The 27947-nt window shown below is 52.6% G+C and overlaps 1 protein-coding gene across 6 annotated transcripts; it reads left to right on the plus strand.

The window, feature by feature from the left end:
• Positions 1-53: 53 nt before the first annotated feature.
• Positions 54-27799, plus strand: CUL4A (cullin 4A). Of its 6 annotated transcripts, none has more exons than XR_014071681.1 (19): positions 54-406; positions 984-1099; positions 10706-10809; positions 11618-11687; positions 12656-12729; positions 13683-13845; positions 14101-14190; positions 15187-15269; positions 16874-16941; positions 17368-17486; positions 18970-19162; positions 20077-20181; positions 20425-20535; positions 20613-20698; positions 21263-21370; positions 22604-22721; positions 23017-23295; positions 25402-25554; positions 26377-27799. XR_014071681.1 is itself a non-coding variant. In XM_081551520.1 (19 exons), exons 1-19 carry the CDS (start codon positions 253-255, stop codon positions 26470-26472), a joined length of 2295 nt encoding a protein of 764 aa, XP_081407646.1. In that variant the 5' UTR covers positions 54-252; the 3' UTR covers positions 26473-27799. The 6 variants fall into 6 exon arrangements, 4 of the variants coding, with proteins under 4 accessions (XP_081407646.1, XP_081407648.1, XP_081407649.1 ...); XM_081551520.1 differs by having other exon boundaries at positions 20613-20707; positions 22604-22717; XM_081551522.1 differs by having other exon boundaries at positions 22604-22717.
• The last annotated feature ends 148 nt before the right edge of the window (positions 27800-27947 follow it).

Below are 27947 nucleotides of genomic sequence, written 5' to 3' on the forward strand. Positions count from 1 at the left end.
CCTCGGCTGCTGCGGGCTCCTCACGGGCCGCGGCGGACGCGGACTGCGGCGCCCGCGCGCTTGCGGCCGGGTCGGGCCGGGTCGGGGTCCGGCGCGCTCCGGGGCCTGAGGCGCGGGGTCGGGCCGGGCGGGCCGAGCGGGCGAACCGGGCGGCGGTTGGGCCGGGCGGGGCCTGGCCGAGGGAGCGCGGCCCAGGGAGGCCGGGGCGGAGGCCGGGCCGGGGCGGGCGGCGGGCGGGCGGAGGCCGCGGCCATGGCTGACGAGACCCCCCGGAAGGGCAGCTTCTCGGCGCTCGTCGGACACACCAACGGCCTCACCAAGCCCGCGTCCCTCGCCGCGGCCGCCGTCACCGCCAAGCCCGGCGGCGCCGGCGGCTCCAAGAAGCTCGTGATCAAGAATTTCCGAGGTGGGTGCGGGGCCGGCGGGCGGGCCGGGGGCGCCCGCGGCCGCCGCCCCGCGCTCTGCGGCCGCCCGGCCGGGGCGGGGCGGGCCGGGCGCGGCGGGGCCGGGCTCTCGGCGGGGCGGCGCGGTCACCCCCTCCGCTCGCCCCGGCCCTGCGGCGTCGCGGCCCCCAAGCAGGCGCCTCTGGTACAGACCCGCCCGTCAGGAGCTCACGCCTCAGCGTCCTCCCAACTGGGGGCAGTTTTGGGCAACTTTCAGTGTTTAGTCGAGTAGAGCTACTTCACGGCCTCCCGTTTGGGAAGTCCACTCGTTAAGTAAAGGAACACCAAGATTTTTATGTTTTCTATGAGCACTTACACTGATCATCAGTATTCGATGTGTTTACTTAGCAAAACGAAGGTGGGATGGCTGCAGAGTCTGTAACCCGAGAGATTTATGAACACGATACCTTGTACTGGGAAAACAATGTCCTGCTTTCCTTAGCTGTGTGTCTTTTAAGTACTTTTTTTGTAGAATGGTTTTTTAAAGACGTGTGATTGTTGGCATGGGTGCCCTTACCTACTGACTCTCTGCTCTTACAGACAGACCTAAATTGCCTGATAACTACACTCAGGACACCTGGCAGAAGCTTCATGAAGCAGTGAAAGCCATACAAAGTAGTACCTCCATCCGCTATAACCTGGAAGAGCTCTATCAGGTAAGGATCCACAGGCGGCTGAAAGAGCTTTATAGAAGACTCACTGAGATGTCAACGTTCTCTTTTCTTAGGGTGCTGGCATCCTGTTTCCCACTTACCTGACTCTTTTATAGTTTTCTAAATAGCACAATAATCCAGCTCCAGTGAAACATGAGGCGGCGGTGGATTTTGTGGTCCTCAGTGTTGTTTCAGAGACAATAAGGAAGGAGGTAATAGAAATCCGAGTATCTGCCTCCGACAGGAACAGGAGGAGTTCTGTGGCATCCTGTCCCCAGTCAAGGAATGTTTTCTGTTTTTGGGAGTTGTGGGATTTTTATTTCATTTTCAGGCTTAAGCTGTTGAAAGGTATTTAAATTTAACCCATTTATAGGAGAGAAATGTGTTTCTAAGAGCCGTGGGACTTTTAACATTTTCCAAATATGCAGCAAATTATTATCCGTTATGTTACATGTGAAGCTCTTATCTATGTTTTAGGTAAAAGAGTAGCATTTCTATTAATATATCGCTTCTCTATTAAGAGACTTGAATTAAAATTTTTTTCCTAGGAGGGTGTGGGGGAGAATGGATACATGTGTATGTGTGGCTAAGTCCCTTTGCGGTTCACCTGAGACTACAGCAGCATCATTAATTGGCTGTACCCCAATATGACATAAAAAGTTTAAAGTTTGATAATTGTAAAAAATAAATAAAACCTTTTCATGTTTACATAAGCAATTACGTTATAAAAATTATGGAAACTGCAAAAAGTACATTGAAGAAAATGAAAATCCCCTATATTTCTACCACCCAAAGAAGACTGCTGTTGACAGTTTGATGAACATGTGTGCCTTCTTTGTCTTAAGTTTAAGTCTGTTGTGTGTTTTAACCACTTTATTAAGGTATGGAATGTGCCCTTGAGTAAGTTGTAACAGATGTGTCCACTTGTAGAACATTCCGTCACCACAGACAGTGCCCACAGGCCCCTGTGCGGCAAGCCATCCCTCCTCACCCCCAGTCCTTGGCAATCACTGATTTGCTGTCTGTTGGTACATTCTGCCGTTTCTAGAACCTCATCTAAACAGAACCGTGCCTCTTACAGTCTCTTGTACCTGGCTCCTTTCGCTTAGGGTAATGCTTCTGCATTTGGCGTGGGCCTTTTGACAGTAACTGGTTTCTCTGTTGCTGAGTACTCTGGGTACCACGGTTGGTTATCCTGAGTTAACGGGCGTCTGGGTTTCATAAGACATTTCGTAGCTTTTTCAAAGTGGCGTCATGATTTTTTGTCTCTGCCAGTGGCGTGTGTGAGTTTTTAAGATGCTCCATGTCCATGCTAATGTCTGGTATTGTCAGTCTTTAATTTTTGCTGTTCTAGTTTGGTATGTAGTAGAATTTCACCTTGGCTTTAATTTGCAATTCCCTAATGATATTAAGTGTCTTTTCTGGTGCCCATTGCCATCCCTTACACCTGCTTTACTGAAGTGTGTGCTCACATCTTCTGCTCATTTTTTATGCTCTTGTTTATTTTCTTACCATCAAGCGTTTGGGGTTATTATGTATTCTGGGTGCATATCTTATACCAGATATTTGCCTTGCACTTATGTTCTCCCAGTTTAACTTGCCTTTTGATCCTCTTAACTATGGCTTTCAGAGAGCAGAAGTTTTAAATTTTGATGAAGTCTTTGTATCAGTTTGGTCTTTTATGGCTTGTGCTTATAGTGTCTCTCTGAGAAGTCTTTGCCTAATCTAAGGTGAATGGGAAAGACTAGAGATCTCTTCAAGAAAATTAGAGATACCAAGAGAACATTTCATGCAGAGATGGGCTCGATAAAGGACAGAAATGGTATGGACATAACAGAAGCAGAAGATATTAAGAAGAGGTGGCGAGAATACACAGAAGACCTGTACAAAAAAGATCTTCACAACCCAGATAATCACGATGGTGTGATGACTCACCTAGAGCCAGACATCCTGGAATGTGAAGTCAAGTGGGCCTTAGAAAGCATCACTACGAACAAAGCTAGTGGAGGTGATGGAATTCCAGTTGAGCTATTTCAAATCCTGAAAGATGATGCTGTGAAAGTGCTGCACTCAATATGCCAACAAATCTGGAAAACTCAGCAGTGGCCGCAGGACTGGGAAAGGTCAGTTTTCATTCCAATCCCAAAGAAGGGCAATGCCAAAGAATGCTCAAACTACTGCACAGTTGCACTCATCTCACACGCTAGTAAAGTAATGCTCAAAATTCTCCAAGCCAGGCTTCAGCAATGCGTGAACTGTGAAATTCCAGATGTTCAAGCTGGTTTTAGAAAAGGCAGAGGAACCAGAGATCAAATTGCCAACATCCGCTGGATCATCGAAAAAGCAAGAGAGTTCCAGAAGAACATCTATTTCTGCTTTATTGACTATGCCAAAGCCTTTGACTGTGTGGATCACAACAAATTCTGGAAAATTCTGAAAGAGATGGGAATACCAGACCATCTGACCTGTCTCTTGAGAAACCTGTATACAGGTCAGGAAGCAACAGTTAGAACTGGACATGGAACAACAGACTAGTTCCAAATAGGAAAAGGAGTCCATCAAGGCTGTATATTGTCACCCTGCTTATTTAACTTCTATGCAGAGTACATCATGAGAAACGCTGGGCTGGAAGAAACACAAGCTGGAATCAAGATTGCCGGGAGAAATATCAATAACCTCAGATATGCAGATGACACCACCCTTATGGCAGAAAGTGAAGAAGAACTAAAGAGCCTCTTGATGAAAGTGAAAGAGGAGAGAGAAAAAGTTGGCTTAAAGCTCAACATTCAGAAAACTAAGATCATGGCATCTGGTCCTATCACTTCATGGGAAATAGATGGGGAAACAGTGGAAACAGTGTCAGACTTTATTTTTGGGGGCTCCAAAATCACTGCTGATGGTTATTGCAGCCATGAAATTAAAAGACGCTTACTCCTTGGAGGGAAGGTTATGACCAACCTAGATAGCATATTGAAAAGCACAGACATTACTCTGCCAACAAAGGTCCATCTAGTCAAGGCTATGGTTTTTCCAGTAGTCATGTATGGATGTGAGAGTTGGATGGTGAAGAAAGCTGAGCGTCGAGGAATTGATGCTTTTGAACTGTGGTGTTGGAGAAGACTCTTGAGAGTCCCTTGGATGGCAAGGAGATCCAACCAGTCCATCCTAAAGGAGATCAGTCCTGGGTGTTCATTGGAAGGTCTGATGTTGAAGCTGAAACTCCAATACTTTGGCCACCTCATGCGAAGGGTTGACTCATTGGACAAGACCCTGATGCTGGGAACGATTGGGGGCAGGAGGAGAAGGGGACGACAGAGGATGAGATGGTTGGATGGCATCACCGACTCAATGGACATGAGTTTGGGTAGACTCCGGGAATTGGTGATGGACAGGGAGGCCTGGCGTGCTGCAGTCCATTGGGTCGCAGAGTCAGACACGACTGAGCAGCTGAACTGAATCTAAGGTGGTATAGATTCTCTCTTTTATTTCCTTGTGGACGTTTCAGGGTCTTCAGTTTCACCTTTAGGTATATTATCTGTTTGCAGATGAGTTGTTGTATCTCCTGTGAGGTGTAAATCCAAGCTCTTTGTCCTCCCTGTGGATGTCCACTTGGTCCAGTGCCGCGTGGCAAGGCATCTGAACTTCCCCCCGCAGCCGCTGTGTTCCTTCATCAGAAATTGTGGTCCGTATGAGAGCCTGAAGTCTCAAAGTCTGGAGCACTGACCCTCCGACTTTATTCTTTTCAGGATAAACTTGTTTTGGCTGTTCTAGGTCCATTGTATTTCCGTATGAATTTTAGAATCTGTTTGCCAGTTTCTCAGAAAGGCCTTGTAGGATTTTGGTTGGGATTCTGTGGAATTCTAGAGGAGCGTGGGGAGAGCTGCGTCTTGACAACACTGGCCCCAGCTGCTCACGAGGAGCGGCTCTCGCTCAGTTAGGTCTCAGTGATGTTTTCCAGTCCCTTGCACAGGTCTTGTGAAATTTATCCCTGAAAGCGGTTCATATTTTTATAGTGTTATAAAAAGTGGTAGAAATTTTAATTTCTTGATGGTACGTATAAATACAAATGATTTTATACATTGATCTTCTGTACTACTGTCTTGCTGATTGCACTTTTTTCTGGTAGCTTTTTTTGTAGATGCCATTGGGTTTTCTATACTGACTGACGGTCACATTGCCTGTGAATAGAAATAACTTCACCACTCCCTTTCTAATCTGCATTCCTTTTGTCTCGTTTTCTTGCCTGATTACACTGTTTAGAGCCTCTGATGGTTAATAGAAATGTAAAGAGCAGGTACACTTGTTTTGTTCCCTGTCTTAGGAAAGAAAGCTTCTAGTCTTTCATCATTTAACATCATGCGATGCTAGCTGTGGGTTTTTCCAGAATACGCATTATCAAGTTGAGGAAGTTCCTTTCTGTTCCTATTTTGCTGAGCATTTTTATCAGAAATACATGTTGGGTTTTGATAAATTCTTCTGTTACTGTCGAGGTGGTCGTCCGATTTTTTGTTTTTTAGTTTGCTAATTACATTGATCGATTTTTCAAATCTTAGACTGGTCTTTCATTCTGGGATAAGTCTTGCTTGGTCATGAGTATTATCTTTTTTTTTATGTAGTGTTAGATTCAGTCTGCCAACCACTTGTTACTTTTTGTATCTGTGATCACAGAGGATATTGATGTATTATTTCCATGTAATGTCTGTGTCTGATTTTGGTGTCAGAGTAGTGTTGGCCTCAAAAAATGAATTGGAAATATTCCCTCCTTTTCATTTTCTGGAAGACTTTGTATAGAGTTGGTATTATTTCTCCCTGAATGTTTGAGAGAATGCCCCAGAGAAGCCATCTTGGCTTTCTTGGTGGAAGGATTTTCAACTACAGATTTCCTTACTGGATATGAAACTATTAAGTTTATCCACGTCTTTAAGTTCCCTCTTCTTCTGCAGTGTCTAATCTGCCATTAATGTCATCTGATGTAATTTTCACCCCTGCGTTGTTTTCCTGTCTAGGTGTTCAGTTTGAACCTTTTCTGTCTCTATTTTTTGACATGTGGCTGTGGTTGCAGCTCTCCTGCCTCCTGATCTGCCAAGTCTTCCACTCCGGGCTCTTGGCGTGGCTGATGTTTCTCTCCAGTGGAGTTGTCCTCCCTGTTTGCCTGTGTGGCAACTCTGACTGGATGCCAGACATCGTGGGTTTTGACTTGTGTGCTAGATGCTTTTGTGTTTCTGTGAATATGCTTGAGTTTTGTTCCCAACTTGGTTAAATAATTCGGAGTCAGTTTGACCTTTTAGACTGTTGCCTTTAAGGTGTGCCAGGCAGGGTTTTGTCCAGGACTAACCGCCCTGCTGCCAACGCAGAACCTTCCTGAATCCTCAGCTCAGGGCGCCTGCTCTGCGGCCTGGATGCTGGACGCCTGAGTGGTCAATGCTTGTCTGTCTTCTGTCTGCCAAGGTCACTGCCTCTCAGAACCTACTGCGCAGTGCTTTGAAAATTGCGGTTTGTGGATTATTTCAGTAGCGGGTGACGCTTGTTCCTTTGCTTTGTCTGGGCCAGAAGCAAGTGTCCCACCACGTGCCCAAACTCAGGGGCTTTTAATTTAGTAAAATATTACATCTTCCAGCTAGGGCTCATTATTGCTCTTTTCCTGGAGATTTAACTGTCTGATATCAATTGCCCAGTGTTTTCTTAGCTGGACTTTTACCCAGGATGTGTTTCATTACGGATACCTTAGATATTATCACGTATGGTGTTTCCAGGTGTCCTGGTGTTGTGTCTTGGGACCTTGAGGCTCAGGGTGCTTCCCCCCACAGTGGCACCGCTCCTCCCAGTGGGCGTCTCTGGAGGGCCTGTTGGGGCCGGTGGCTGGCCTTGGGAGGCAGGTGCACGGGTGGACGCCTGGCCGCGCAGAGCTTCGGAGTGGTATGTGTCTGCGGAGTGAGCCGCACAGGTCCCGTGACGCAGGTGGGGTGGGGAGAGTAGGTGACGTGGCGGGGAGGTTATCCTGGCCTCTGCTGGCATGGACAGTGCTTGCCCTGGGGCCTCAGAATAGAGCCCTAGCTTCTCCTGTGGTGGTGTGGGACGCGCTTTGCCAGAGTCTTGTGTTCGAGTAACGGTCCTCACCAGAGCTTGCCAGGTTGGTTCTGTCTGAGGAGGTTTTCAGGATACTGGAGGGAGGACCTCTTGTTTTGCCGTTGATCAGTTTCCCCAAAGTGGGTCTAGCATCTCCCTTGCAGGCACCCAGGCCGGATGAGGCCCTGTGGAAGCAGAGGGCGATGGCAGCCCGTCCGCACAGCCCGTCCGCGGTTTCTCACTTCGCTTTTGTGCCGGAAAGGGATATTCTGATCATGATGATGAACCAGTAGGTCCACATCCCACTCGGTCTCTTTCCTCCTGTGATGCGAGGAGGAGGAGATTTCGAATGCGTAGATCTTTTCTGAACTGAGGTGTGAAATCCCCGCTCGCTGGAGGAAGTGCGTCTGGGGGTCTGCGTCTTAGTCCTACCCGTCAGCTCAGCGAAACCGCAGGAGCCCGACCAAGTTCAAGAAGAGTTTCAGGGGAAGGCTGTGTGTTGATTTCAGACTAGATTTTTGTTTTGCTTTTGACTTTTTTAAAAATTGAAGTATTGTTGACTTACAGTGTTGTGCCGATCTCTGCAGTACAGCGCAGTGAGTCAGTTTACATACATGTTCTTACATTTTACATATATATTCTTACATATACACACACGAACAACATATATATCCTTAGTGTTTTTTCACTGTGGTCTATCCCAGGGGGTTGGCTGTGGCTCCCTGTGCTCCACAGTGGCCCCTGTTGCTCATCCATCCTAAGGGTAAGAGTTTGCATCTGCCAATCGCCAGCTCCCGAGGCGTCCCTCTCTGTCCTCCCTCCCCCTCTGCAACCACAAGTCTGACCTGTGTGGTTTTCAGACTGGTTTTGATGCTCAGACTCAAACCTGTCGCAGGGAACTCATGCTTGAGAAGACCCATACTGCTGGTGTTGAGTCCTGGGGTAAATGTCTCCGTGACCCCTGTACCTGGTGATCTTGGGGAAGGAGAGTGGGGTGGACTCAGGTGCTGATGTATCCACAAGGTGGATTCAGGAGAGCAAGGAGGCCCAGAAAGTGGGAGACAGGTGGACACTTTATTTGGTGGCCTGTTGGAGAGTGTAAATTAATCAAGAGTGAGTTCAGTACATAAGTTATTCAGAAACGTAATATTCAAGTTCAGATATCTTAGGCGTAACAGGAAGGAGTCTGTAATTCAGCAACTTGGTCACTCCTGGAAGTCAGCCCTTGGTATGAGGGAATCACGTCCAGGCTTGGGAGTGGGGCTGGGAGGGCGGGCGTCCTGTCCCCTGGGGTCTCCTTGGGGGCCCCCCACACTCAGGCCCAAGTCCTCGTTTCGTTTTTGTGCTGCTCTTTACTGGTTTCTTGTGGGTGGGAACCTGGGGAGACAGCGTCCTGTGGGGGCTTCTCCCGTGTGGTGAGCTTGTCGCGGTTAGACAACGCCTGGCACCCACTTGGGTGACCAGGGCCGGGGCTGCTGGAGGAGGCAGCTCGGCCCCCACGTCTGAGGCTGAGGGAAAGGCCCTGGCCACATCTGTGGAACAGTCAGGGGTGTGGTTTCCCCGGGGCCCCAAGGGTGGTGTTTGTTTTTCACTTTTCCCCTTGGAGGCTGTTTTGCTCCTGGACGTGGGAGGCGCACGTGGGAGGCACTCTCTCAGGGTCACTGTTTTGCTGGGACACTCGTCTGTCCTGACACAGATAAGTGTGTGGAGAGCGGGTGTGGTGCTGCGGAGAGGGAGGCGGGGCTGGGAGGCTGACGGCTGCCAAGCTGGCCAAGGAAAACCCTTTCAGTCTGATGCCCATGAGACCTGGGTCCTGCTGCACCCCCTCTGGGCGCTGCGTCCCTTAGACCCCTGTGCTGCCCACACGGTCCCACGAGGGGCTTCATGCACCCAGAGAGGGATTTATAAATCTCCAAGTGTGACTAAACCTCCCGAACTAGTTCTGGGGAGAAGGGCCTGCGGCGTCCCTACCCTGCCGGGCCCCCCCCCCCCCACAGGGGAGGCAGGTGACGGGGCGCCTGTAACACGAAGACGCCAGCAGTGACTCAGCAAAGGCTGGATGAGGGCGCCCGGCCCGTGGCTCTGGATTCCGAGTTAAAAACAGTCTCAGTGGACTTCATGTCAATAGTAAGCACGTGCCAAACAGGGCACATACAAGGGGGAGCTGGTTGCAGAATTCACCAAAAAGCTCGCAGCCAGGAAAAGGTTGTTTTGAGGATGCTGAGATCTGCTTCAGGAATCAGAGCATTCAGAAAACGCTTCTGATAAGACGCTCTTCTTTGAAGGGCACACATCACTGAGCTTATCTTGATTTTTACCAAAGAAAATATGTTTTCTTCATGTATTATAGTAAAAACTTACTTTGTAATAATTATATTTGTAATAATTAACTATTGGAACAAAAGTCTTTGTTAGGACATTATCCCCCCTTTTTTTTTAAGAGGGAAAAGGACAGTTGATCTTGGACTGAATTATAAAACCATTAAGTTTGAGAAAGGAAGTGAAGGATATAGAAAGAAAATGTGGATGGGAACCCCTTGCTCTCATTAAGACAGAATGTAAGGGAAAGGTATTCTTGTGTTCTTAATTATTATCATTATTCCATGTTCTCTTTTGAACTTTCTGAGTATGCATGTGTTTTGTATACTATATTGTTTTCTTTATAGCTATAAAAATGTAAGTTGCCCTTATATTTGAGTAAAGAGTCTAAAATATGTCCGTTCTGTATATCCCGCATACTTCTTTAAACGGTTCAAAAATAGACAGTAGAAAAACTACATTTCTCTTTATAGTATTTCATATTTGGATTGGATCAGATGCTGATTTTGTACATGAGATTTGAAAGAAAATTTTATTAGAACTGGTAAGAATATACAAGTATTATTTCTTTGATGTGGATCAATAATATTTTATGAAAGTTGTTTCCACCCCAAACGCTTGTTTCTTCATCAAGACAAGGTTAAGCGTCAGCCCGCACTCGGGGCTTCAGTCCTTGAGCTCCTTTTGGACTGTCAGCCACTCGCAAGCCTGAAGGGGCCTGGGTCTCCCATTCCCCCCCCCGTCATCGGGTGCTCTCGGGGTCTGGAGCAGGCGTTCCCAGGCCTGGTTGCACATTGTGATCCTCGGGGTCAGCTCACTCTTCCCTGCAGCCCCACCGCAGACACGGACCCGTGGGCTCAGGCGCATTTTGGTCCTCAAGTGAGTGGAGTACGGCCAGGGTCAGAGGCTGCTGAGCAGGGAGCCTGGGGGGGTCTGGAGAAGCCCGGCCTGGGGCGCGCCCCCTCGGGGCCCCCTGTCCTCAGGCGGGCATTGGGGCACCGTCACGTCCGTGTTCTGGGTCCCTGCTGTTGTGGACCACTCTTTGCTGGTCTCCGGTGTTCCAACGATGCTTGCCCTGAATCACTGTGATAGTGTATTGTAGACTGTGTAAGTGGTGAAGGAGCGCCTTTCTGTTACGATTATAGCTGCTTATACAAATACACTTTTTTAAAGAACAAGTTTGTCATTCATAGTGAATAACTCATTTATTCCTTTTGTCTTCAGGCTGTTGAAAATCTTTGTTCCCACAAAGTTTCCCCAACGCTCTACCAGCAGCTACGCCAGGTCTGCGAAGGCCACGTCCAAGCACAGATCCTTCAGTTTAGAGAATATCCTTTTTTTGATTTAGGCAATTCCCGTTCATTACCTAACTATTTTGAAACTGAACATTAATAGAATAAAGAATGAATGAATATCCTTAATATTAAAAGCTTTTAAAATTCTCTTTTATTTATGGAAACAAAACCTTGCATTTACATCATACAACCCAACAAAACAGATTTTTTTGGAGTGGAATTTTTTTTTTACCGTTTAAACTTCTTTGCTGATCTGATTAAAGTGAGAGTGTCCCATTTATTAAGTCTGGTTTGAAGTATTTAGGGAAAGTTCTGAAAAATATCTTAAAGTTTGCGTTCTGCTATTCTTTATTCTTGTTCTTAAAACTCTTGTTAGTTTTTTGCGGTTTATAACCAATTTCCACAAACTTGGCAACATGAACCAACGCTTGCCTGTCTGCTCACAGTCTGCAGGTCGGAGGTGGCTCAGTGGTTTTCTGCTCAGGGCCTCGCTGGCTGAAGCCATGCTGGACCTTTGATGTTGGTAGCAGACCCACTTCCTCCCTCTGGGACAGTATCTGCAGAGCCTGGGGGCAGGACCAGGGCAGGGCAGGGAACAGGGCGGGCACGAAGGGATGGGGCAGGTGAGCGCAGGCAGGTGAGCGCAGGCAGGTGCATCACAGGTAGGCAGGGGCGTGTGGGGACTGAGAAACCACATTTGCGGCTTCTGAGCTTCCGGTCCTTCAGTATTCTGAGTACTAAATAACGTGCAGTAGTCTGTGGTGAAGAGAGCTGAAATTAAAGGGTAAAAATTGCAATAAATCCACCGCTGTTTCTGCAGCTTTCCTTAGCAGGTCTGCACAGACTCACTGGACAGTGTGCTGTTTCTCAGGAAGATGAACACGTGCTGGCAGGACCACTGCAGACAGATGGTGAGCCTCCCGGCAGCCTCTGACGCTTGCGTCCTGGGCCTCCGCCCTGCACCGGCCTCGGTGCACTGGTCCCCTCGGGCCTCCTCTCCAGCCTCTGGCTCTGCCGGACCGATGGTGGTTTGGGCAGCTGGGGGTGATGCCCGCTTCTCATCCAGCTGGGTGGCTTGCTCACAGCGCTTGGCCTCGTCCCTCTTCTCTCACCCTCGGGGAAGGCAGCGGGTCGTGAGTGGGGCTGGGGGTCTGTCCTGTTCAGGGCCTAAAGACCACACACACAGGTAGCCCCGGGCCTGTGACTCCTGGTGAGCCTCTGAAGTTTTCCTTGATCTCAGTTTGTGCCTGAGAATCAAGCCCGAATCCCAGGGCTTCCCAGTACCTATAGACAGCCAGGCTTAGACGTAGTGGATATATTGATTCTAATTTGACTTTATGTATGAGTTTTCAGGGTGACCTGGCTGAAAGTTAGGAGAGGGAGAGCAAAGGCAGTATCATCAGCTCTCCTGAGTAGGGGGCAAGAGAGTCTCCTCCGGGCCGAGCCCCGCCTGAGTGAGAGAAACAGGCGGACGTCCGGCAGGAAGCTCCTGTTCCCTTGTGTGAGCAAACCTCCTCGACAGAGTCTGGGGAGCTCCCTGAGAGGAGAGTCCTAGGGCCCTCACACCCCCTGAGCCTGCAGAGCCGGTTGAGGGCCTCATGCCCATGTACGAGGAAGGAATGCTGGAGCCCAGGCTAAAGAGATTGAGCACGTCAGTGAGGAAGGGACCGAGGTCACACGTGCCTCGGAGGCCGAGTGCTGTGAAATCCCTCCCATCAGATTTTCTGGATGAAAGAGGAAAAGTCAGCACCAAGGGGAACAATTAGATTCAGGGGTATCAATCCTGAGGGTCTTGGTGAGGCAGCCGTGTTAGATCTGAGACGGAGGCATGACCGCTCAGAGGGCTGGGGGGTGGACTGACTCGGCCCTCTGCCCCCAGATCATGATCCGGAGCATCTTCCTGTTCCTGGACCGCACGTACGTGCTCCAGAACTCCACGCTGCCCTCCATCTGGTGAGTGTCTGTGCTGTGGCTGCTGCGCGTGCCTGACGGTCCGTCTGTCCTCCGTGCCCGCCGGGCCCCTCGGTGGACCTCAGCCCGGGGCGTCCGTCACTGAGGGGTGGCTGCCGAGCTGGCAGCTGGCAGTCCCGCGTGTTCTTCTGCGGGCGATGGAGTCTCGGGACAGGGCTGGCAGGCACAGAGTCACCACCGCTCACTGTGCTCTGGGGGGCCGGGCACGCAGTCCGTCCCACGCCGCCTCCCAGCGCTCTGCAGGTCAGCCAAGCGCAGGGGCCCGGCTTCCACCTGCTCCGCACGCGTGGCCTTTGGGGGGGCCGTGTGAGCCAGGACCCTGCGCCCCCATTGCCGGGCCCCCGGTTGCTGCCTCCTGGCCTTGGCCCTGAGCAGCTCAGCCTGTGTGCAGGAGCCTGTCCCTGGCTCACCTGCGGCCCTCCTGGCCTCCGTCCACACGGATGGTCACTCTTGATTCGGGTGCTGTGCCCGGGACACGCGGCTTGTGAGCGGTGGAGAGGGTGAGGGCACCTCCTGCCGGCTGAGTGGGAGCTGCTTGAGCCGAGAGCTCAGCTTCCAGAAGTCGATGCCTGCGGCCAGGGCCAGACTTCCTCCTGAATCCTCGAGCAACGGCTGAGGGCGGGTGATGGGCTCTGATTTGCATCCTCATTCTGTGGTCCTGTGGCACGGAGAGACGGAGCAGCTGGAGCCCGGGCTCGGGGGTCACCGAGGATAGGAGGCCCCAGGGCCCCAGGCAGGGCGGGGGGACCCACTGACTCACCCAGGAAACAGGCTGCCTGGATGAGAAATGCAAGGCGTGCCAGACTGTCAAAAAGGAAAATTAAAAAAAAAAAAATTGACGTGCACTAGCGAGTCAGCAAGTAAGTGTGTCTGGAGCTTTACCCAAAATTTGTGAAGAGTGAACCTAACACGTCTCATTGTTTCTGTTTGTGCAGGGACATGGGGTTAGAGCTGTTTAGAAACCACATCATCAGTGATAAAATGGTCCAGACGAAAACCATCGACGGCATCCTGCTGCTGGTCGAGCGGGAGCGGAGCGGCGAGGCGGTGGACCGGAGCCTGCTGCGCAGCCTGCTGGGCATGCTGTCCGACCTCCAGGTGGGCCCAGCCGCCGACCCCCCTGTACACGGGGTCACACCTTGGAGACCCACATCGTTCAAGTGTTGGCTGAAAACACAGGAGTGTTTGCCCTCTAGGAGGGTAACCACTCGGGCTGTCTCTGCCCCCGGGCCGAGAAGGGAGCCGCCCTCAAGCAGGGCCGTGGCAGTGCAGCCAGACGCTCTCGACATGGGGTCAGCCTTCAGGATGAGGCATTTCTTCACTGTAATCGGCCAGTAACTGCTCATTTTTTAGGTATATAAAGACTCATTTGAGCTGAAATTTTTGGAAGAAACGAATTGTTTATATGCTGCAGAAGGCCAAAGGTTAATGCAAGAAAGAGAGGTGAGTCACCGAGACGTTTCTGAAGTGCCTTATTTCGTTTTCATAGATGTGTATCCAGTGTGATTTCTGAGTGTCTGTCTTTTCACACATGCAGACACTCGACTGAAAATCTTCTGAAAGCTAGAACCCAGTTTCAATTCTCAGTAGTGAGATTCTTTCTTAGTAATTTGAGGGTTTAATTTTTTTCCCCATTTTAGAAACTTTTCTATTGCCAACTTCCCCCCCATTAAAAAGGCCAGAAAAACAGCTTCTGATTTACAGGAAGGAGCTCAAGCTGAAACAAGATGATAAAAGATAATTTTGTGTGTGTGTGTTGCGGGGAGGGGTGCCTGTGCTGGGCAGTTTGTAGGATCTCAGTTCCCAGACCCGGGATTGAACTGTGCCCCCTGCAGTGGAAGCATGGAGTCCTAACCACTTGGCCGCCAGGGAATTCTCTAAAGATAATGTTTAAATATGAAAGATAAATCCGATATGTTAAAAATTTTCATCAGTGTGAGACATTGAAAAAAATGATCCTAAAAGCCATGGGGGAATACCAGGTAATAGTAATAAAACCCCAAAGCCTCTGCAGCTGGTTTCTCAGGTCTTAGAGCCCAGCCCAGAAGGAAGCCCCCGGGACCAGCTCAGGCTGGGGGCAGCTCACATCGGAGGGCGGCCCGGCTACCACCCCGAGTCGGGGCCCCTGCTGTGCAGGCAGGTGGCGGCACAGACACCCTTCAGCCCCGGAAACTCAGAGTGTGGTTTGAGATCCGCTGCCGCCACGCTGGGGCCTCTGGAGAAAGCGTGTGATTGGTGTTCGCTGGCCGCACCGTGCGTGGGCCGGGGTGCTGTGTCCTGCCCCGGACCTTGTGTCCCTTCCCCACTCCCGTTAGTTGGCGTTCCAGTTTGGCTTGAGTGCAATTCTGCTTTTTCTTTTACTAAAGCAATGTTTGAACTTCTTGGGTCACATGAAGAATGTGTTTTGTTGCTGATGTGTTTAAATGTTCTTTCTGGAAGGTTCCAGAGTATCTTGACCACGTGAGTAAGCGCTTGGAGGAGGAGGCGGACCGTGTGATCACATACCTAGACCACAGCACACAGTGAGTGCGGCCCCCGAGGGCGACGTCCCCTCCGCCCCCTGACACACGGCGTGGCTCACAGAGTCACTCGGTGCTCTCTGACCCCGGACGTATATTTGCTCCTTGAACAGTTTGCTTATTACTTGTGATTATTCAGCAGTCGTAAGTCACACTAAGTGGCCTGTCTTGAGTTCCTATCCACAGGAGTGATTCGGGCAGAGATACTTGGTGTCTTTTTACCATGTTTATGTTATGAATCTGTAATTTATAAAGATGTTAATGAGGTATGACTGCGTGTAGGCAGTTTTGGTTGTAAACTTTGGTTGGACATCTGATGTACTGATAGAGCTGTAATTATTTTGCTACTTAGTCCCATTATTTTCTCATTTCATCTAATTTTTTTTCTCTAAATCGATGAGTATCTAGGGAGGAGTTCAAGGGGAAGTTTGTTGAGTGTCTGTGTCAGGCACGTAATGTTTATTCACATGAGGAAGGGCAGAGCAGAAGCATGGGAGATGGAAAGGAGAGGTGTTTTTAGGAGAGAAAGTGCAAAACTGCAGGTTGTGGTAGGTCGTGGCGGGGGGGGCGGTAAAAGGAAGGGACAATGTGTCAGCTTGAAAGACTAGGGGCCCAGAGCAGAAGCGGGCTGCCCCCAGACGTGGAGCTGGAGGTGCCCTGGGAACCGCGGGGGTTGGGGGTGCAGGGAGGCAGAGGCTGTGTCTGGTGGGACACCCCCTGCAGCCCCTGGCGCTGGTCCCACAGCTGCCCCTTCGTGCCCTCCTGCGGGCGCGCCCCTGTGCGCGGGTGCCGCATAAGAGACCCTCCCCCGCCGTCTCACTTAGACGTGACCATGGGTTAAGCGAGGACTTGCAGAGAAGGGTGGTTCCCTGGGTCAGGGTTTTGAGGAGCACTGAGGCAGCTTCTGCAGTATCAGACGACTCAAAGGTCACAGAGTAAACAGTGATTTTTGGAGGAAGCAGAGGGAAAAGGCCAGTGAAGGAGCCTCAGGCCGCACCCCGGCCCCAGGGCATCAGCACAGCTCCGGCGCTGAGCCCTGGGTGCCTGGAGCCCACGTGGCTGCCGGCCTCTGTCTGTCTGGGGCTGCCATGAGGGTCCCGTGAGGTGGTGCAGAGAGAAGTCCCTCGAGTGGGCCCAAGGTTAGTAACTCCTGGGAGTGCAGCACGGCTCTGATCTCAGCGAGCAGAGGCCTGGGCCCCAGAAGGGCGGCCGTGTCCCCTCATGCAGGGGACAACTCCACACGCCTGTCTCCAGATTTTCAGATTCTGTGTTGGGTGTGACATTCCCAGCCTCTATAAGGAGTCGGGTTTTGATGTGTGATCCTGGGAGGACGCAGGCAGAAGTGAGGGGAGAGGGGCAGCTGGGGGCGGCGGGGGGTCTGTGGGACCCAGTGGGGCGGGACTCAGGGGAGGGGTCCAGGAGTCCCAGGGACTGGAGTGCAGCTGACCGGAGCGCGAGGGCTGCCAGCAGCCGCCTCTGTGCTCGGGTGCCCCGCCTGCTGCCGCCCTCCTCCCTGGACTCAGCGGCCCGAGGCCAGGTCAGCGCTGGCGTGGCCCCGTCCCTCCTGGTTGACGGGCTCCTTGTGCCCCTGCCACCCACCCCCCCAGGAAACCACTGATCGCCTGTGTGGAGAAGCAGCTCTTGGGAGAACATTTAACAGCGATTCTGCAGAAAGGTAGGTTTCCCACCTCTCGTGTGCACTGACCGCTTGTGCTGCATTCAGTAAGAGAGTCGGTGCAGCGCTGGGACAATGTGGGGATGTTCGCTGTAATACAGTCACCGTGAGCCATCGAGGGCGGCGGACCTCAGCACGTGGGGGGACCTTGGTTACGAGCTGTATTGAAGGAGTGGGCAGGGACCACGGACAGTTCAGGCTAAAGTCACAGGAGTCCTCTTGGGGCTAAAAGACCCCAGCCTCTGGCAGGCAGACAGCCTCGCTGTGCTCAAGCCTGGGCTGACCACGAGCCTGGACGTGCGATGGACAGCTGTGGGGCCCGAGGCTGCCCTCCTGCCTGTGCGGTGGTCCCGGGGAGCGAGCAGGTCTGGCTACGTGCCCCCCGTACACCCTCCTGCCAGAGCTAATGCTGCCGTGTGATCTCAGGGCTGGACCACCTGCTGGACGAGAACCGAGTGCCAGATCTCACACAGATGTACCAGCTGTTCAGCCGTGTGCGGGGCGGCCAGCAGGCGCTGCTGCAGCACTGGAGCGACTACATCAAGGTGTGTGTGGCCCTCGCCGGGGGGGCGCTGCCCGGGCTCTGGGCCCCAGAGCTACCTCTGCTCCTTCAAGGTCAGTGGGGGCCTGGCTGGACTTGCCCATTGCCTTCTGGGTCCCTCGAGCACATGGTCTTTGGGGATAAATAGCATCCAGGTGTAAACGTTTTAAAAGTTGCTGTTTGGTCCTTTGTTGTAAGCGTAAGTACTAGCAGAGTTCTATAGTTGTGATTTTCAAAAAGTCATTTTTGTGCATCTGCTGTTGAAGCGTGACTTCGCGCTTGGCTCGGTGAGCACTGTTACTGTGCTGTGTCTGGGTAGGGGGCATGCTGCTCTGTTTGCTAGAAACCCAGGATTTATGCATGTGTCAGTTAAGAAAGGCCACAGGAGCGGTCTGTGTGGTGCTGGCCTGCTCCTCGTGGTCCTGGGCTTGAGGGGGTGCACACTCGGCAAGTTGTAGGTGAGCTTGTGGTCCATCCGGATGAGAAGACGGGGGAGCCGTGTTAGGGCCGGGGTCCTGGTCGTGCTGCCGCTCGGCTGGGGCCCGCGTGTCAGTGTCGGGGACCAGGCTGAGTGCACAGGCACACGTTCGCTCTTCTTGCTGCGTGCGGGTCTGTAACAATTAGGAAGAAGATTCAACTCAGTAAGAAAGATGAAAGGAACGGTCAGGCCCGCGTGTGGAAAGCTTTACACGCACTCCCACCCCCAGGATCTCGTGCAGCTGTATCGAGCTGAGACGCATAAGCGACTCAGGCCAGGTCAGCGCTGGGCTTTACGCCAGGAAAGGCCGTGGAGGTCAAGGGTTCTGCCACCCAGGGGTCCTGAAAGAACGGGCACAGGTCCTGACACAGGAGGGCACCTGTGCAGCGTCCAGTCTGTGCAGGAGATGTTGAATCGTGAACACGGCCCCAGGTGTCCGCTGAGGATGAGCCGTGACACTGTGCCCTCCACCCCTGCAGATCGTACCAGGCCCCTCTCCAGAAGCCTCTGTACCACCTCACTTGAACCTTTTCACCAATTATCTGCCCCCATGTGCACCTTTTGACGTGGAGCTCCTTGAGTATCCTGTGAAAGCCAGTAGTTTGTATCATCAAATAGCCAACTATTATTGTCATACAGACTTCTAGTAATGTTTAAATAGCAGTTCTTAAATAAAAATACAGGCTAAAAACCAGAGTCTAAACCACAGTTGAAAGTGAAAGAGAAAGAACTATGGTTAGGAAGTCCAAATAGGTGTAGAAGGTTAAGAGGATTAATTTCTGTTTGAGGGATTTATAAGTGAAAGTGCTTCCAGAAGCAGAATTGTAACCCTAAAGCGTAGCTGCATACCCACTTAATTTTTAGAATGTGGACTAAATTTCTGAAACCTCTGGAATGATTTAGCATTTAATATTGGAAGTGATTAATTTGTTAAACCATCGTGACTGTTTGATAGCAGGAGAAAAACTGTGCTATGTCAGACCCTGTTGATGACTTGGTGTTTTTGCAGACTTTTGGGACAACGATTGTCATCAACCCTGAAAAAGATAAGGACATGGTACAGGACCTGCTGGACTTCAAGGACCGCGTGGACCATGTGATAGACGTGTGCTTCCAGCGGAATGAGAAGTTCATCAACCTGATGAAAGAGTCCTTTGAGACATTCATCAACAAGAGGCCCAATAAGCCTGCAGAGCTGATTGGTAGGAGAACACATGAGAGAGAAAGCACAGCTCAAGCAGAGGTTTTCCCGAAAGTTCAGGCTCCTCGTGAGGAGGATGAGAATGTGCCTTAGGAGGGCAGCCTTTCCAAAAGCACAGACACCAGCGTGCGCTTGTGTGTGTGTTAGAGCCGCACGCGGGCACCTGGCAGTGGTTTTTGACAAAGGGGAGCCCGACGTCACAAGAGGAGGACGAGACGAGCGGGTTTACCCTGGTCTGCACGGCCCCCGGCTCCAGAGGCGGTGGGCGGGGAGATGTGAGGCGGTGGCATAGGACTGGGCTCCAGTGTGGGCTGTTGAAGGTGCCTGGTGGGAAAGTGAAGGTCACAATACAAGTGTGTGCGTTTGCGATGTTCAGAATAAAGAGCGATAAGGGGAAGAGCTAAGAAGAGCAACAGGAGGGGAAGTTCAGATGCACCTGTTTGATTTGGCCTTTGTGCCACTTTGTAGACTGTGGTTTCCCTAAAGACACATTCAGACCCTCGGGAGCTTGGATTCTCCCTTCGGGCAGGTCAAGGCGGCCTGTGCATCTCAAAGCGGGAGGGCAGGCAGAGCCACTCTGTCGCTGCGAGGAGTGCTTCCACGTGAGGAAGCCTTGCCCGCGTGGCTCAGCACATCCCGCTGCTCCGGTTTCGGGGGCAGTCGTGCGCCAGGAAGCCCAGTGTGCGACCACACACTGAGTGTGCACACAGTGTGCGACCACGGAGTGTGTTCTTCTGCCTTGAAAGCACAGATTTTAGAACATCAGGTGTTTGCCTTTTTGTTACATGATATGTCATTTTGGAAAAGTTCCAAGTGTTCAGTTTTTTCTTGGAGAAATTAAAGATCTTCCTTTTTGTATTTAGAATATGTATTGTATAGTGAATGCTTATTTTTCAATAATGTCATCTCTTACAGCAAAGCACGTAGACTCAAAACTGAGAGCAGGGAATAAGGAGGCAACGGACGAGGAGCTGGAGAGGATGCTGGACAAGGTCATGATCCTGTTCCGGTTCATCCACGGTGAGCTGGGCTCCGGGCGCATGTTCACAGCGCCCAGCCAGCCCGTCTCTTCCCCACCCCGTCGACACAGGACCGGGGTGGCGGCTGCTGTGGACAGAGCAAGGGTGTTTGTGGGGATTCAGCGGAGAAAGAGCTGGTTCACGTATGCGCGTGGTCGCCTCTTGGGCTGAGTCAGCCGCTGAGGTGAACATTTTCACAGTAACTGTCAAATGTCTTACGTGATTCTTGCTTGCTTATAAATAGGTAAGGACGTGTTTGAAGCATTTTACAAAAAAGATTTGGCAAAAAGACTCCTGGTTGGAAAAAGTGCCTCCGTCGATGCTGAAAAGTCTATGTTGTCGAAGCTGAAGCACGGTAAGCGCTTGGGCATGGGGGTGAGTGCCCCCAGACAGGGCCTCCCCTGATGCTCACGCACCACCCACTTTGTCCAGAGTGTGGGGCCGCGTTCACCAGCAAGCTGGAGGGGATGTTTAAGGACATGGAGCTCTCCAAGGACATCATGGTTCATTTCAAGCAGGCAAGTTGTGTTCTTTTCAAGTGAAACAGCTTTTTAAAAAATACGCTATTTTAAATTCTGTGAAATGATTATGTACATAAAAGTATGTGAACTGTGTAAAATCCTTGTCTTTAAAAATTACGCTGTTACTGTTTCACACATTCAAAACACTTCAAAAGGAAAAAGAAACATAGTCCCTGGGGGCTCCCTGGCGCTGCAGTGGTTAGGACCCCAGGCTTCCACTGCCAAGGGCCCAGGTTCAACCCTGGTCTGGGACCCAGGGTCCTGCCAGCTGTGTAATGCAGTCGGAAAAAAAGGGAAAGAAAAATAATCCATAAAAGTGCACTTGAAAGTCTGGCTTAAATGAGTTTAATGACCCGTATTTGGGACAAAACTAAAGAAAAACATTCCCAGCGACTTTAGAACAGGGTGTGTGGCTTCAGTAGACTATATTCCAGGGACTCAAACAAATGAAAACATAAGGTAAACTGTAGTTTGGGAATGGGATCACTCACCTTTTAGTGGATTAATTCTTTTGGGTGGTGTTCTAAAGTCACCATCTGTCTTCGTTTCTTGTGTTTGCAGTACATGCAGAATCAGAGTGACCCAGGCTCCATAGACCTGACCGTGAACATACTGACCATGGGCTACTGGCCGACATACACACCCATGGAAGTGCACCTGACCCCAGAGGTGAGCGCTTTCAAGAGCCTGCAGCCGAGTTTTCACACATTAGCGCTTCAGAGAGGGCCCCATGCACCTCAGGGAGTGTTGAAATCACACGCTCGCGGAAAACCCTGACTATCTGTGTCATCTCTGGGAGCAGCGTTCACAGCAGACACTCCTTGTCTCTGTCTGCCGGCAGCCCATCACGAAGGCGCTGGTTTAAAAAGCTCCCGCATGGGAGCCTCGGGCTTCCTTGTCTGGCTGATGCTCCCACCCGTCGTACCAGAGCCAGGGCCTGAGAGGGCAGGGACAGCGTGTGTGTGGCTGACACAGGCCTCTGAGGGGGACAGGGTGTGCCCGCTGGCGTGGGGACAGCTGGGCCCAGAGCCTGGGTGCCCGGGCAGACGTGCTGCCGCCCGGATCCGCTCTCCTGTTTGCAGAGCAGAGTCTCCTGGAGTCCCCCGTTTCTGCCCCTAGTCAGTCTCTGTCACGTCTTCTCCTTTTCCTCTTGCCTGTACCCCAAATGCACGTGCTCCCTGGGGGCCCCCAGCTCCCTCCCTCTCAGCCTCCAGCCTGTGTCTCCAGTCCCCCCATCCCGGGACCATCACGGCCATCCCAGACTCGGCGCCCCCTCCCACCGCTCCCCACTTGACGGGAAGGCTCTGCACCCCTCCCCCACTCCGCCCAGCACTCATGCTCCCAGCGCTGGTGGGACCCTGCAAGTAGACGCTCTTCCCCAGAAAACCTCAACGCCCCGTCTGTCCCTGCTGGTTGACACTCGTCTCCCCCACCTCCCTCCAGCCGGGGCGTGCCTGCGCATGCCTGTGCTCCAGGGCTGGTCAGGCCTGGGGGGATGGCAGGGACGGGCCAGAGTCCCAGGGCCTCCCCTGGGGCAGGAGCAGCTGCAGCGAGGGTCGTCTCACCGGACGCAGCCAGACAAGAACGTGGGCTTTGACCACGCGGACCGCAGGCGCTCCTGGGCACAGAGGCTGCGGGAGGGGCCGAGGAAGCCTGCAGGGACTCGGGAGGGAGGTGGAGGCCACGCGCCCAGCAGGGCTGGCCGGGGTCAGGGCCCCACCACCCCCGGAAGGAGTTGTTGAAACGATGGCAGCACGGGGCCGCGTGCGGGTGGGCAGCTGTCAGTACGCGGAGCAGGCCTCATTCGGCCCAGCGGTGTCCTAGGAACTTGTGCACTGAGCCGTCGGCAGTGTCCGGGTAAGCGTGTGCGGCATGATCACACTCGTCTTCCTTTGCTGACAGATGGTCAAGCTTCAGGAAGTGTTCAAGACGTTCTACCTGGGAAAGCACAGTGGGCGGAAGCTTCAGTGGCAGACGACGCTGGGCCACGCGGTGCTGAAAGCGGAGTTCAGGGAGGCAAGTCCTGTGTCTGTCACCTTTTATGTTTTTGAAGCACACTTATGAAAAGAATGTTTTTAAATTGCCATTAGACTTTGGTACCAAAGAAAGAAAGGAAGGGATTATTCATTATAACTCAACACTGGCTTTTCGAAGTCAGTAAAATGAAGTGGTCAAAGGGCTAATATTTTAATCAATAAGATTAATGATGTCTTCTCACCTGGTGTCTAGTTAGGAGTGTTCTAGCACACCCGCACACAGGCTCATCAGGCGTTCACAGGCTGGCAGACACACTTGCGTGGCTCCTGCTCTTTCAGGGCAAGAAGGAGTTCCAGGTGTCCCTGTTCCAAACGCTGGTGCTGCTCATGTTCAACGAAGGGGACGGCTTCAGCTTCGAGGACATCAAGATGGCCACTGGCATAGAGGACAGCGAGCTGCGGAGGACACTGCAGTCCCTGGCCTGCGGCAAAGCCCGTGTCCTCCTCAAAAGCCCCAAAGGGAAGGAGGTGGAGGATAGAGACAAGTTCCTCTTCAACGCGGAGTTCAGGCACAAGCTCTTCCGGATAAAGATCAATCAGATCCAGATGAAGGAGACTGTACGTATCTGCTGCCTCCGCTTTCCCCGCTCACAGGGAATCGTAGGTCTAGGGGAGCTTCTCGACTCTCATTACACACTTGTTTGTGAGATGCTTTAGCGTAACTGTTACTACTTTTATACTCAGGAGAGGAGTGAAACTCAGGAGGACACGTGTCTAACAGTTAACTTCCTGTCCACACAAACGTGTGCTAGATGAGGTCTTTGTAGCCCACCTTCTGTCGGCATAGGAAGCGCCTCATTCCAATCCTGGTGACTTGTCTTAACAGCTGTACCCACCCCCGACCATTCTCTCAGCCTCGCCGCTGGGCTCCGTGTTCAGGCTGAGCGTCTGTACCTTTGATGAGGCTCCCCAGGGTCACAGGTCCAGGCAGGCTGCAGGCCGCTGCCTTCAGGCACTACTGCAGAAGCCCTCGCACCTCAGGGATGAGGTCCGGCAGGCGGGCACCATGGCCCTTTCGGGAAGGTGCTCCGTCCAGAGGGCGCGTCACAGATGCTCCTGCACCTGCAGACGCGGGTGTGCCGCCCCTCCGGGGGCTCCGTGCTGCCCAGTGGGGAAGCGCTTTCAGAGCACACACAACGAAATATACTTTGTGTTTTTAATTGTTTTGAGAGATGTCGGGATTGGCGTGGAGGTTTAGTGGGTGCCTTGAGGTCTGTCACGAGTTTAGTGCCCACAGCCTTGCTCCACCGTCCTTATGACTCCGGGTTCACTCGGAAGGACGGGAGGGCGTTGGGGGCCCAGGCTGCCCTTCCCGGGTGGCCTGTCTGTCACCTCTGTGTCCACAGCTGAGCTCTCCTGGAGTTGGCAGCTTGTTCCTCTGCTGCACACGCGTAAACTTTTCTTCCTGGGATCGTGCCTTGTGACGTTTACTCGCACATTTTTTAAGCTGTTCCTGTTGTTTACCTTGGGCCTCTTTCCAGGTCAGGACTTGGTTTTCACGCGTGCAGAGTCGCACGTCTTGTGTCTTGAATCCGAGAGCATGGAGCCCCCCTGCAGAGCCTAGCTGTGCCTCGGACCTGTCCTTTCCTTCAGCTGAGGTTCCCTGCCCAGCCCGCACTCACGCTCCTGGTCCCTGGCTTAGCTGTCTCGAGTCTCAACTCCTCACCCTGGACTCGCCGGGTCAGAGGATGTGAGCTTTGCTGACACGAGCGCTCGCCAGATTCCAGTCTCCGGCTCCTGGGGGTCCTGACCTCCCGACCTGCCTGCACCCTCCCTCCTGGGGGGCACGGGAGTGGTTCATGGCTGAGTTAGTGCGACTTTCTTTGATTCCCCTGAGCATCTTTATGCCGTTCAGGAGCTTGTACAGATGAGGTGACTGTCCCAGTCTTCAGCTCTTCATTTTCAATGTGGCCCTAGCAGCACCAGGGGCTGAGACTGGGGAGGGAGCGCCGGCGTCTGGCTCTCGGCCCCGCGCTTCCGCGGGCCACCGCTGCTGCTTCTTTGTCTTTTTGATTAATTGCTTGAACTCAAGCCCCTGGTACATTCATTGTAATAGCCCACCTCTGACTTGTAGGAGTGTTCTGTTTACGTCGAGGGCACTGGTGGCGGGTGGTTCTGTCGTTCTGAGAGGGTTTTTCCCACGTGAGTACAGTGGGAGGTTCAGTCTGTTCCTCTGCAGTTTCTGACTTGAGGGTCAGCTTAAGGAAGACCTTCCTCTGACCCAGATTTTAAAGAACATTTAATTCTATTGTTCCAGTAGTCTGTATGTTTCGGTTTTCCTCTGAAATATTTCTCTGAGTAGCTAGAAGTTATCTTAGCATCAAGAAAGCATTCCAGCCACCCTCCCTATTTTAAAACCTGAGTGGGTTCTCTGACAACCTACTAGAACTGTCACTTCTGTTAGAAATCAGGGTCGCACATTACCAGGCAGTTTCTTGTTTCTGTTTTTCAAGTCCTGTTTCAAAGCCAGCACCCAAAGTCTTTTAATTGGTGTCACTATTCCTATAAATTCACCGATTTTGGTGAAGTTCAGTGGTTTCCCTGGAACACAGCCGCAGAACAGAACAGGGGTCCCCGCAGGCTGCCCTGCCTTCCTGCCGGAGCTCGGCAGCCCCCACAGAGGAGGCGTCGGCGCTGAGGCAGGCGGCGGGCCCTCTCCTGCAGGTGGAGGAGCAGGTCAGCACCACAGAGCGCGTGTTCCAGGACCGACAGTACCAGATCGACGCCGCCATCGTCAGGGTCATGAAGATGAGGAAGACGCTGGGCCACAACCTGCTCGTCTCCGAGCTGTACAACCAGCTCAAGTTCCCCGTCAAGGTGAGCGGGCGTCGGCGTGGCAAGTCAGCGCGTCTGCGTCTCACGGCCTCCCGAGTTGGCCGTCTGTCCTCCGCCGTCACTGTCACTCACCACAGAGGCCTCCCTCTGAGCGCGGAGAGAGAGCAGCTCCCCCGGTGCCTTGGTGGCCGCAGGGCCTCCCCCCCCCCCCCCCCCCCCCCCGTGGTCCCTGCCCAGGCTCTCCGCCTCGGGAGTGTTTCCCCACTACTGTCGTCTGAGGGCTCCCGGCAGGCGTCAGGGAGGTTCTCTGTGACTGGGGTGTCGCGCTCAGGTGGACCAAGCAGTGGACGGACGCCAGACGGGCTGGCAGGGGCCGTGTGCTCCACCAGGTTCCGCAGGCCCAGGGTGGGTGGGAGGGGGCCGGGGCCCCCCGCACCGGAGACCCGGACGTCCAGAGGCCGCAGGGTGAGGCCTGCAGCTGTCGGGGTGGAGAGCTGCGCCCTGAGGGCCGGGCCTCCCCTTCCCGCAGGGGGACAGCGTCCACCGGGGTGAGTGTAGTGTCCTCTGGTGACGAGAGCACAGCGTGGGGCACAGTCTCCTCACAGGACGCTCTGCAGGCTGAGGGGCCACCGACCTCGGGGCCTGTTCACCCTCGCCTGCATCACCCGACAGCTGCCCTGCTTGGACGACATCTGCTTACACTACGATGTTGACGTCTTTGAAGCAGGGAGCTTGGTCCAAGTCGTCCTGTCATGAGCTTCTGGTCCTGCACAGATGTGTGTAGACATGCGCCCTGATCACGTGACCCACTCCCTCAAGGTGAACGGGCCGCCCTCTGACTGGGGCCCTGTCCTTCTCTTCCAGCCTGGAGACCTGAAGAAGCGTATCGAGTCTCTCATCGACAGGGACTACATGGAGCGGGACAAGGACAGCCCGAACCAGTACCACTACGTGGCCTGAGCCCGCCGCGCCCTCAGGGAGAGGCCCCGCTCCTGCGCCCGAGCGAGCCGTGCGGCCGCCGCGGACTGCACAGAGGGGGCGGTCCTTGGGCCACTTTCTGGGCCCCAGGACTCGCAGGTGGCCTGTGCGTCTTCCCTCCAGTTCTTCCTCCGTTCCTTTAGGCGTTTGATGGTTTCTGGGGCTCTGCAGAGTGGCTGAGGTTGGGCAGGCAGGCAGTCTCCTTTGTAAGCAGCATTCTTGTGCCAGAAGCTGATGTTGTGTGTGTGTGTTTGTATGTACGTGTGCGCAAGTGTGAGACCCTCCGTGCTGCCTTCCGTAGCTGCAGGACCACTGCACGCTCCCGACACAAGTGCTTAGACCCAGAACAGGAGCCCCTGACTGAACACGAGGGAGAACCTGTAGCGTCACAGCTGATGAATTACGCAGCCTGCATAGTAGCTTCTGTTCCGTTCCTCTGCAACAAGTTTTGACCTGTGAGGCCTGGTTTCTGGACGAGGTTCCTCGCGAGGCCTCCGCTTCGTGGAGAGGTCGTTCTGGCGTGTGTGACGCCGCGAGCCCGTCCCTGTCTCCGTTTCATTTCCGCTGCGTTGCTTGTGAACTTTCTTTGTGAGGGTTTAGCGGGAGCAGTGTGTGTGTGCCGTCTAAGGCTGCGCCTGGCAGACCCTGTTCTCGTCAGGGGGGCAACTGCTGTTTGACTTTTTCTAATTGCGGTGTTTGTACGATGGCGACAGTCAAGTTTGGTTCTGTTTTCGCGGCCCTGGGCGGGTGGCTGTCCTCCGCGTGACCACTGTCAGCGCTTCAAGGAGACTGACGCGGCGCAGAGGTGGCCTCGTGGGCACCTGCTGGCACGTCGTGCGTGCGTAGGGGAGCCACGTTGCGGATGCTGGTTCGTGTGGTAACCACAGCAAAGATACTTTTGTGAGAACATTTAAAAGTACTTTATATTTTACATAATAGCATGTTTCGTTTTGATTAAAAGCTACCAAAGGAATTTTGATCATGGTGTAAGTGTTGAAAGCAATATTTTCTGGAATATACCAAGTTTATATCATTTGATTTTTGTGCTAAATTATTAAAAGATTCTCCCTTTTTGAAACATGCGTGTTTAAAATATGACATCTTATGGGTTTCCAGATGAAAACCCTCACTCTTTGCGTGTTCTCTTTCTCTCTTTGTAAATTTTCAGTTCTGAGTTCATCACACATGGTCAATCAGAGACCAGTAGCTTCTGCTTCTTAGACTTTTAAGTTTGATGTCTCTCAATTGTTGATACTGTAATTTAATGTAGACTTACTCTGAATAAAAGTAGTTTCAATTGGCCTTAAAATCACATTAATAAAACTGTGGTATGCACCCGACATATTGCTCCCCGCCCTTCAGCCCCTAAAGCCCCCTCCAGGACAGTGAGGCAGCAGCTGTCGCTTCCGCCTGACCTCAGTCTCACCCGCGCAATGCCCCGTGTCTGGTCCTATCTT

The sequence above is a fragment of the Giraffa tippelskirchi genome, chromosome 12 (genome assembly GCF_054371585.1).
Source record: "Giraffa tippelskirchi isolate mGirTip1 chromosome 12, T2T-mGirTip1v1.2.pri, whole genome shotgun sequence".
Taxonomy (NCBI): Eukaryota; Metazoa; Chordata; class Mammalia; order Artiodactyla; family Giraffidae; genus Giraffa; species Giraffa tippelskirchi.

Excerpts from the sequence above, each read along its gene's own strand:
- CUL4A (XM_081551520.1), top strand. The coding sequence starts at position 253 with ATGGCTGACGAGACCCCCCGGAAGGGCAGCTTCTCGGCGCTCGTCGGA. Across the intron at positions 16,942-17,367 it reads AACAGCGATTCTGCAGAAAG|GGCTGGACCACCTGCTGGAC; the intron begins GTAGGTTTCCCA and ends GTGTGATCTCAG. Across the intron at positions 20,536-20,612 it reads GTTGTCGAAGCTGAAGCACG|AGTGTGGGGCCGCGTTCACC; the intron begins GTAAGCGCTTGG and ends CACTTTGTCCAG.